The 10,747-nt window shown below is 42.0% G+C and overlaps 2 protein-coding genes across 2 annotated transcripts; both read left to right on the top strand.

Moving 5' to 3' along the window:
- Nucleotides 1–437: 437 nt before the first annotated feature.
- On the top strand, nt 438–2,298 carry LOC140535629 (zona pellucida sperm-binding protein 3-like). Its single transcript, XM_072657034.1, has 8 exons — nt 438–914; nt 1,007–1,134; nt 1,214–1,317; nt 1,392–1,569; nt 1,679–1,796; nt 1,868–1,956; nt 2,033–2,124; nt 2,202–2,298. The coding sequence occupies exons 1-8, from the start codon at nt 438–440 to the stop codon at nt 2,270–2,272; spliced, it is 1,257 nt and encodes a 418-aa protein (XP_072513135.1). The 3' UTR covers nt 2,273–2,298.
- Nucleotides 2,299–6,411: 4,113 nt separating this feature from the next.
- Nucleotides 6,412–8,241, top strand: LOC140554153 (zona pellucida sperm-binding protein 3-like). The gene is made up of 8 exons (XM_072677025.1): nt 6,412–6,888; nt 6,975–7,102; nt 7,182–7,285; nt 7,363–7,540; nt 7,647–7,764; nt 7,836–7,924; nt 8,002–8,093; nt 8,171–8,241. Exons 1-8 carry the CDS (start codon nt 6,412–6,414, stop codon nt 8,239–8,241), a joined length of 1,257 nt encoding a protein of 418 aa, XP_072533126.1.
- Nucleotides 8,242–10,747: the final 2,506 nt, after the last annotated feature.

The following is a 10,747-nucleotide window of genomic DNA, read 5'->3' as shown; positions in this document are numbered from 1 at the left end:
CAAAAACGGTTAAAACGCACCTACAGAACTCACTTAAACAATTTGGGGTTACATGTTTTATGCTATGTTGTCCTTTAGCCTTATTTTGGGATTCTCTTTAGCTGCTTAGTGACAACATTATTTATAAAAAAAAAAATTATAAAAAAGTGAAATAATATTTACTGCTGTCAAAAACCATTTCCTCTTTGAAAAGGTTAAACAAAACAAGACCTTGTTAAATGAATCACTGGCAAAAATCTTACTTCAAAATCAACCTGAATATATGAACTGCAGTTTCAATCCTCCTTACACAGTTCATCAAAAGACCTTGATTGATCACACCTGTATCACTCACTGCTCATCAAGACTCCAATAGGGTGGAGCCACCTTTGTCTGCTTCTACATAAAAGCAGTTTCCAGACAGAAAAAAAAGCAGTCCTTAGCACTTTAGGTTTTCAATGATGGAGTTAAGGTGGAATGGAGTTGGAATTCTGCTGGCTCTTGTATTTGGAGTGTGTAATGCACAGTTTGGGAATCCAATAGGTGCTTGGGCTCAGCGAAGACAGCCAACTGTGCAAGGTCCTGCTTTAGGAGGGCTCTCCACTTCTCTGCAAGATCCACTGAATGTCCAGGTAAAACAAATGATGCAGGGTCCGGTAAAGAAGCTGACGTGGCATTTTCCTCAAGCTCCAGAGAAGCCTAAGCAGCCCCAAGTGCATTTTGAGCTGCGGCAGCCTACTCGTGCTTCCAGTGTAGCGGTTCATTGTGGTGAGAACATGGTGCATGTGGAGGTCAAGAAGGACTTCTTTGGAACTGGGGAATTAATAAACCCGTCAGCTCTCACTCTTGGAGGCTGTGCTGTAGCAGGAGAAGATTCTGCTGCTCAGATTCTCATCTTGCAGTCTGAGCTGCAGAGCTGCAGGAGTGTGTTAATGGTGAGTTTGGCTCCAGCTTTTGGCTTGACCTGTGTCTGTAACTCCCTGAGTCTGTAATCATAATTTTTCAATCTCTGTACACCTTTATGCAGATGACTGAGGATGAACTGGTCTACACCTTTAACCTCCTCTATGCCCCAAACCCATCTGGCTCAGGCTCTGGCTCTCCAGTCCTCAGGACGATGGGTACTGTGGTTGGTGTAGAGTGTCACTATCCACGGTAAGGAGCAGTTCTTGTTGGGTGTAGATGCCACTACCTGAAGTAGGAGTGTAAACTGAAACCATGTGTGATTTCACAGGAAGTTTAATGTGAGCAGCAATGCCCTCTTGCCTGCTTGGATACCTTATGCTGCTACTGTGACTGCTGAGGAGCGTCTGGTCTTCTTCCTTAGGCTCATGATGGGTTTGTAGTGTGATCCATTGTAGGTAGTGGGAGGCTTAAGCTGTCTCTAATCCTTGTTTGTCCAACCCCACCAGATGACTGGCAGTTTGAGAGACCCTCTAACCAGTATTTCCTGGGAGATTTAATCAACATTGAGGCATCTGTGATGCAGTACAACCATGTGCCTCTAAGGATTTTTGTGGACAGCTGTGTGGCCACTGCTGTGCCTGATGTGAATTCCACTCCCAGATATTCCTTTATTGAGAACTATGGGTAAGCAGCCCTCTCTGCTGACAATCCAGCTTGAGGCTGGACTTGAGTACCTCCTTCAACTGTCTGGCCGTCCAGCTTGCTCACCTACTGTAACTGTTTCCACTTCTAGGTGCCTGGTGGATGCAAAGCTGACCAGCTCCAGCTCTCGATTTTTGCCACGAGTTCAGGGGGACAAGCTCCAGTTTCAGCTGGAAGCCTTTGTGTTTGAACAGCAGAGAAGTGGCTTGGTAAGGAGGAGTGCAGTGATTTGCATAGCAGTTATTGTCCATGTGGGCTTATGGTCTTTGCTTCTCTGCAGATTTACTTCACATGCTTCTTGAAGGCGGCGGCTGCAGCTTCTGTCCCCACTGATGCTGTGAACAAGGCCTGTTCCTTCACTGCTAATGGGTCAGTTGCTGTCAATGAACTGAACTGTGTAGCTTCTGAATAGTTGATCAGGTGACTGACAAGGGGTTTGCCTCAGGTGGACCGCAGCAGATGAAGATGCAAGAGTTTGTAGCTGTTGTGATGCAAGCTGTGGTGTCAGGGATGTAGGACGTGTGCCTCCTGTTGCAGGTATGTGGGGTAAACAACAAATTCAGCATGTTTCCCCAGGAGTGCTTCTAACACTTCAATCTGTTTCCTGTTTTTAGGTCCACAGTGGGAAGGAAGAGTCTCTCTTGGTCCGGTTGTGGTTGGAGAGAAGGCACCTTTCTGGCAGTGAGATGTAATTGTGACCAACCAGAATAAAGTAGCTTTTGATTACTTGTTTGTCTTTGTAGGTGGTACAGCTGGTCTTGTTTGGTAATTTTGCAGCTCAGGCAGTGCTACACATCATGTCTTTTTGGTGTTGTGGTCAGATGGAAGCTGCTTCTTAATAGGTCACTTTGTCAGGCACTTCAAACTAACTGGCTAATGCTATCCCTATAGTAAGCATGGTGGCAGCATCATGCTGCAGTAATGTTTTTCAGGAATTGGACTAGGGTGATTAGTCCTGTTTGAGAATAAGACTACTAAGCATACATAGATCCTTGAATGCCAATGTGATTATACTTAAAGATGACAACCTGACATCCTCCAGACGCGATGATGAAACCGTGGTGAGCGACGGATCTGATGGAATAGAAATAGAAATTAGCATAGGAATTGTGGATATTAAGAAATTGACAGTTGAGGATGAGGAGACTGGTCAACCTTAAGAAGGAAAGGAAAAGGTTTCTAAAATGTGTCTGAAGAGTGAAACGGAGGAACCAAGAAATGATAAAATGACAAATGCTAAAGCTTTTGGAAACAATCTGTGCATGAGCTCTCAAGCCTATGATCAGAGAATAGAGTGGGCAACAGTGTGAGGGGTGTAAAATTGACCCATCACAAAATCAACACACCTGTCTGGAAGGTGTGCCTGTTCGTTTCCTAGATGTGTTAAAGTAATTCAGCCTTCTGGATGAATGCAAGACCATCCTTCGCAAAACTTTGCGTCTGGAAATTGGAGTTACCAACCAGTGGGATGGATTTGTAATGAGTATCCTAAAAATTTTTTATGACCAGCTGCAGGATGATTTAATGGCAGAAGACTCTTCATCCGACTATCTTTCCAAAAATCCCTTTGAGGCGTTAATTTGTTGTTTTTCACACTGAGGCGTTTAGTAATCAGTGTGAAGAGGCTGCTTCACCCTTTTATAGATTTCTAATAAGCCTGATGGTGAAAAGTAAACGTATTATTCCCTATCCATATTTATCATGTTTTTGATGTAAATGTATTTAACTACATTGATTAGACATATAGCATACACTGTGTGCAGAATTATTAGGTAAATGAGTATTTTGATCATCATCCTTTTTATACATGTCCTACTCCAAGCTCTATAGGCTTGAAAGCCAACTACCCATCAGGTGATGTGCATCTCTGTAATGAGAAGGGGTGTGGTCTAATGACATCAACACCCTATATAAGGTGTGCTTAATTGTTAGGCAACTTCCTTTCCTTTGGCAAAATGGATCAGAAGAGAGATTTGACGCACTCTGAGAAGTCAAATTGTGAGATGTCTTGCTGAGGGATGCAGCAGTCTTAAAATTGCCAAACCTTTGAAGCGTGATCACCGAACAATCAAGCGTTTCATGGCAAATAGCCAACAGGGTTGCAAGTAAGGTGTTGGGGGAAAAAAAAAAAGGTGCAAAATAACTGCCCACGAACTGTAGATGAACCAAGATGAACCAAGATGCCATTTGCCACCAGTTTTGCCATATTTCAGACCTGCAACGGTTATGGAGTATCAAAAAGCACAAGGTGTACGATACTCAGGGACATGGCCAAGGTAAGGAAGGCTGAAAAATGACCACCTTTAAACAAGAAACATAAGATAAAACATCAAGACTGGGCCAAGAAATATCTTAAGACTAATTTTTCTAAGGTTTTATGGACTGATGAAATGCGAGTGACTCTTGATGGGCCAGAAGGATGGGCCCGAGGCTGGATCAATAAAGGGCAGAGAGCTCCACTCCGACTCAGATGCCAGCAAGGTGGAGGTGGGGTACTGGTATGGGCTGGTATCATCAAAGATGAACTTGTGGGACCTTTTCGGGTTGAGGATGGAGTGAAGCTCAATTCCCAGACCTACTGCCAGTTTCTGGAAGACACCTTCTTCAAGCAGTGGTACAGAAAGAAGTCGGTATCGTTCAAGAAAAACATGATTTCCATGCAGGACAATGCTCCATCACATGCATCCAAATACTCCACAGCGTGGCTGGCCAGTAAGGGTCTAAAAGAAGACAAAATGATGACATGACCCCTTGTTCACCTGATCGGAACCCCATAGAGAACCTGTGGTCCCTCATAAAATGAGGTCTACAGGGAGGGAAAACAGTACACCTCTCTGAACAGTGTCTGGGAGGCTGTGGTGTCTGCTGCACGCAATGTTGATCGTAAACAGATCAAGCAACTGACAGAATCTATGAATGGAAGGCTTTTGAGTGTCATTGTAAAGAAAGGTGGCTATATTGGTCACTGATTTGTTTTTGGTTTTGTTTTTGAATGTCAATGTTTATTTCTAAATTTAGTGTTATATTGGTTTACCTGGTGAAAATAAACAAGTGAGATGGGTATATATTTGTTTTTTATTAAGTTGCCTAATAATTCTGCAAAGTAATAGTTACCTGCACAAACAGATATCCTCCTAAGATAGCCAAATCAAAAAAAAAAACCACTCCAACTTTCAAAAATATTAAGCTTTGATATTTGAGTCTTTTGGGTTGATTGAGAACCTAGTTGTTGTTCAATAATAAAAATAATCCTCTCAAATACAACTTGCCTAATAATTCTGCACACACTGTATGTTGCATTATTAATACAATATATTTTTACATCTGGATTTTAACATCTTTAAAAAAATCATGCTATATACTTCTATATTACTTATTTTACTTTTTACCTACTCCTGAGAGAATATTTTAGTCAGGTCGAGGTATCTTTGGCGGTTAAAAAACGAGACGGAAAGGCGTAGCGGGGTAGGAAACGCCATCCACCATCAAATGTCAAAGTGATGAAAATGAAAAGGGTTGTGAGTGTAAGACCCACTAAAGGCCGAATCCCAAAGCTACACATTTAAACACTTGTCCCAGAAACAGATGATCCTGACTAGGTCCGCGGTAACTGGCGCGTGCACAGATCAGTTTAAGGGTCACATGTTCCAGCGAATAATTGGCGTTTGAACTCATCAGTGCACGAGCGAGCTAACGAACTAAAATAACTAATTTAAAAAAACTAAATTATATTAATTTAGCAGGTACTGAGGTAGTATAGAATAAATAAATAAGATGCAGACAGGTTACACATGCTATGACGTGTGTTGTGGGGGTTTAGTTCAGTCTCTGTGAGTTTAAATCTGACTGCTTGAGGGACAAAGCTATTGCAGAACCTTGTAGAGACAGAATGATTACAGCGACAGCAAACCACACACTGTTAATGTGTAGTTCCTGTCACCATTGTTTTCTGTTTTCAGTGTAGCTGAGCCAATTTCCCAGCCCACCCATTCGGCCTCTGCCCCTATCACTTTGTAATGTTAGCACATGTGAAGAGTAACACATGAAGAGTAACCCTGCAATGAAGTCTAGGGACAGGTGAGCAATAAATGGATGATTTCTATTCACCCAAGCTACAGTGCTTTTGTATCCATGGCTTCGAAGAAATGACTGCACACCTGTCCGTTGGGGTCTCCTGTTACCTGCATCAGACTAGTTGCTCACCCTCCATTACCATATACATTAAAGTTTAAATAAATAGACTCTAAATGTTAATTTTATAATTGCTATATATATATATATATAGAGAGAGAGAGAGAGAGAGAGAGAGAAATAAATAATAATAAAAATAAATATATAATAATAATAATAATAATAACCATCAGCATTACTTTGATTATTAATAAGTTTTTTACGTTCAGCTCTGAGGGACTTTTTCCTGCACTGTGGTTTTTGGCTTGCTCACTTGGGGTTACATGTTTTATGCTATGTCACCCTTGAGCCTTTTTTTGCGATTCTGTTTAGCTGATTAGTGACATCAAGGACAAAAAAGCGAAATAATATTTACTTTCCACCAGGTGGCCCAACCGAGCAAACTATCAAAGAGCTTAATAAATCAAACAAGACCTTGTTAATTGAATCACTGGCACAAATATTACTTCAAAATCGACCAGTTTATATGAACTGCAGTTTCACCTCTGCGTACACAGTTCATCAAAAGACCTTGATTGATCACACCTGTGTCACCTCCCTGACTCCAATAGGGCGGAGTCACCTTTGTCTGCTTCTACATAAAAGCAGTTTCCAGACAGAGAAAAAAACAGTTCTCAGCACTTTAGGTTTTAAATGATGGAGTTAAGGTGGAATGGAGTTGGGGTTCTGCTGGCTCTTGTATTTGGAGTGTGTAATGCACAGTTTGGGAATCCACTAGGTGCTTGGGCTCAGCAAAGACAGCCAACTGTGCAAGGTCCTGCCTCAGGAGGTCTCTCCACTTCTCTGCAAGATCCACTGAATGTCCAGATCAAACAAATGATGCAGGGTCCGGTAAAGAAGCTGACATGGCATTTTCCTCAAGCTCCAGAGAAGCCTAAGCAGCCCCAAGTGCATTTTGAGCTGTGGCAGCCTACTCGTGCTTCCAGTGTAGCGGTTCATTGTGGTGAGAACATGGTGCATGTGGAGGTCAAGAAGGACTTCTATGGAACTGGGGAGTTAATAAACCCGTCAGCTCTCACTCTTGGAGGCTGTGCTGTAGCAGGAGAAGATTCTGCTGCTCAGATTCTCATCTTGCAGTCTGAGCTGCAGAGCTGCAGGAGTGTGTTAATGGTGAGTTTGGCTCCAGCTTTTGTCTTGATGTGTAACTCCCTGAGTCTGTAATCATAATTTTTCAATCTCTGTACATCTTTATGCAGATGACTGAGGATGAACTGGTCTACACCTTTAACCTCCTCTATGCCCCAAACCCATCTGGCTCAGGCTCTGGCTCTCCAGTCCTCAGGACGATGGGTACTATGGTTGGTGTGGAGTGTCACTATCCACGGTAAGGAGCAGTTCTTGTTGGGTGTAGATGCCACTACCTGAAGTAGGAGTGTAAACTGAAACCATGTATGATTTCACAGGAAGTTTAACGTGAGCAGCAATGCCCTCTTGCCTGCTTGGATACCTTATGCTGCTACTGTGACTGCTGAGGAGCGTCTGGTCTTCTTCCTTAGGCTCATGATGGGTTTGTAGTGTGATCCATTGTAGGTAGTGGGAGGCTTAAACTGTCTCTAATGATCCTTGTTTGTCCAACCCCACCAGATGACTGGCAGTTTGAGAGGCCCTCTAACCAGTATTTCCTGGGAGATTTAATCAACATTGAGGCGTCTGTGATGCAGTACAACCATGTGCCTCTAAGGATTTTTGTGGACAGCTGTGTGGCCACTGCTGTGCCTGATGTGAATTCCACTCCCAGATATTCCTTCATTGAGAACTATGGGTAAGCAGCCCTCTCTGACAATCCAGCTTGAGGCTGGACTTGAGTACCTCCTTCAACTGTCTGGCTGTCCAGCTTGCTGACCTACTGTAACTGTTTCTACTTCTAGGTGCCTGGTGGATGCAAAGCTGACCGGCTCCAGCTCTCGTTTCATGCCACGAGTTCAGGGGGACAAGCTCCAGTTTCAGCTGGAAGCCTTTGTGTTTGAACAGCAGAGAAGTGGCTTGGTAAGGAGGAGTGCAGTGATTTGCATAGGTGTTGTTGGCTATATGGGCTTATGGTCTTTGCTTCTCTGCAGATTTACTTCACATGCTTCTTGAAGGTGGCTGCTGCAGCTTCTGTCCCCACTGATGCTGTAAACAAGGCCTGTTCCTTCAGTGCTAATGGGTCAGTTGCTGTCAATGAACTGAACTGTGTAGCTTCTGAGTAGTTGATCAGGTGACTGACCAGGGTTTGCCTCTCAGGTGGACCGCAGCAGATGAAGATGCAAGAGTTTGTAGCTGTTGTGATGCAAGCTGTGGTGTCAGGGATGTAGGACGTGTGCCTCCTGTTGCAGGTATGTAGGGTAAATTACAAAATTCAGCGTGTTTCCCCAGGAGTGCTTCTAACACTTCAATCTGTTTCCTGTTTTAGGTCCACAGTGGGAAGGAAGAGTCTCTCTTGGTCCGGTTGTGGTTGGGGAGAAGGCACCTTTCTGGCAGTGAGCTGTAAATTTGACCAACCAGAATAAAGTAGCTTTTGATTACTTGTTTGTGTTTTGAAGGTGATGGTTCAACTCTAGTTTCACATGTTCTCAAGTGACTTGTGTGGGTCCTAAAAGGCCCAGTTGGCTTTTATGATTCTGAAGAATTACTTTGGTCTCAACAGGAGAACATTCAAATCCCTCTCTTCAGTTCTTCTAATTTCATGCTAGCACATCTTTCAGAACTTGGCCACAGCCATAAAACCCTATTCCATGTTTGTCTGGTTAAATGCTATTGGAGTTAGAACAATCCTATTGCAAGTAATTGGCTTCAGTGTGGTTTAGCAAACTCTAAGCAAAATGATTGTCTTAAATGGGAGAAAATTAATGGGTAATATTCTGCCTGAGAGACTAACAACATTCTCAGCCCTTTTTGTTTCAGTGTTTGGTGGGCTCTCTACTGTGCTGCAGATTGGAGGGAAATCCAGCCTTAGTTGCTGGTGTACTTTGTTGTACCATTAGCAGAGAATTAAATACATGTTTTGCTACAGTAGTAGACACTTAAGTTGAGCATAGTATATGGTCTTTATACCTTGCAAAATGAGCTGTGGTCTTGGCTTCTGTGGCAGGGGGGGGAATCCTTTTCAGGCGTTAAATTGTTTTCTGACTTATTACAAGCACCACTGTGGAGAAGTGATGTTTAGAATGGTTAAAAATGTGAGGTTTACAGGAAAAACTGGAGGGCTGACATGTTGGGACACATGTCTTCTCAGAGGACAGTGTGATTTAAACCTCTGCCAGACATTTTCCATCTCCACCTAGTTCAGTCATTGGAGAACTGTAAATGATCATTCTTTAATTGTTTTTTTTAATTGTAAAAAAATACAAGTGTTGGCTGTTTTGTCCCAACACTACAACTCATTACAAAAATTATTACTTTTGTCTAGGAGTATGCTAGAAAAACTGCCCAATTAAAATTGTCACTCTAGCTGCATGTAGTCCCTTTCTTCAACTTGGAAAGAGAAAAATCAAAAGCTCCGATTTGGACACGACCCTGTTCCTTCCTGCCTTAAAATAGTAGGCAGCATTTCTTCCATTTCAGACACTGCTATTATTTCCTATCAGGCCCTCATTCAAAGTTCAAAACACAAACTGGAGCGCAAACTGTTACAGAACATCAGACTTGTAAGTCATTTATGTGTGGACATTAAGAACTGTCATTAGCGGAAATAAACGCTGTGTGCCCTAATACACCCTTTTATATGTAGAATTTACATAGGGCACACTGATATTTCAGTGAACCAATAAAAAGAACACATTTTCTAGATTCAATGACTGTGCTTGTAGGTAGAGTCTGGGGCTGAGCTGGCCTGTTGATCATAGCTTAAACAGCTTTAAGTGTTAAAATTAAACACTGGACATAGTGAGGAATGCATGTGTAAGTATGGAGTGATGAGTGTAGTGGCTGTATTACCTTCTGCATGTATAAGACGCTGCACTAGGTAAGCTGTGAAAGTGAAAACGTATAGGTACTCTAGATCAAACTATTTAGTGAGAGTTTGGCACATAGAAGTGACTGGTAAGTCCCTGTTTCACATGTAGGGTACTGAGGGGTCAATAACAATTTAAGGTTTGAACCAATGAAGCCAGGGAATGAATGGATTAACATGTTAGGTGAATTAGCCTAATGTGATACATTTTTTCCATTGAGGTTCTTCCTGACTGAATACTGCTCCACCCTATTCTAAGATCAGACATTCGAGACACAATGCAAATGATCTCAGAGAGATCTCATAGAGAGAGATAGAAAGAGTGAATGAATGAATAGCTAAACTAGCTAACTGCACTGAGAGGACAGCAACACTGGAAAAAAACAACAAAAAAGAGCTATGGGCCTGTGGGCCGTCACAGTGATGTAAGCAGGCCACTAAAAGCAGAGTCTTGCAGCTTTTTTTTATTATTATTTATTTATTTATTTTTTACAAGCCCTCTGTAAAAGAAGATTCAGTTTGTTTCATTACGAGCCAAAATAATAAGCCTATAAATGGGCTTGCAAACTGCATTTGGGCATTTTTTCACGCCAAGCAAAAGCCACAATTTGTCATTAGCTGCATAGCCCTTAACTAACTAACTAGCAACATAACAGAGTGAAGTAATGCCTAGCTTAGTCCACTGTTCGTTGTGACCGCTTGCATTGATTTCTGGGTAAACTCTGGGTAAAATGTGTGCTGCTAAAGTTGACCTTTGTGTTCACTCAAATTCTCTGTGATATGTATATTATGTATATCTCTAATATTTAGATCATTATTTTCTCTAATGTACATATTTTTTATTTAATAGTTGTATTTTTATTCTCTGTGACGTGTATATTTTTTGTCTAGAATATGTATACAATCATTGTGTGTAATCAGTATTTTTTATCTGTAATATGTGTATAATTATTCTATGTAATGGGTATATTTTTGTGTCTAATATTATTATTCCTGTTTTGAGTCTTGCAGCGCGCTCCCGCAGTCGGGACTGAGTCA

This window comes from Salminus brasiliensis, chromosome 1 (genome assembly GCF_030463535.1).
Source record: "Salminus brasiliensis chromosome 1, fSalBra1.hap2, whole genome shotgun sequence".
Taxonomy (NCBI): domain Eukaryota; kingdom Metazoa; phylum Chordata; class Actinopteri; order Characiformes; family Bryconidae; genus Salminus; species Salminus brasiliensis.
Note: the sequence above shows the minus strand (reverse complement) of the source record. Positions and strands in the feature narration are given on the sequence as shown.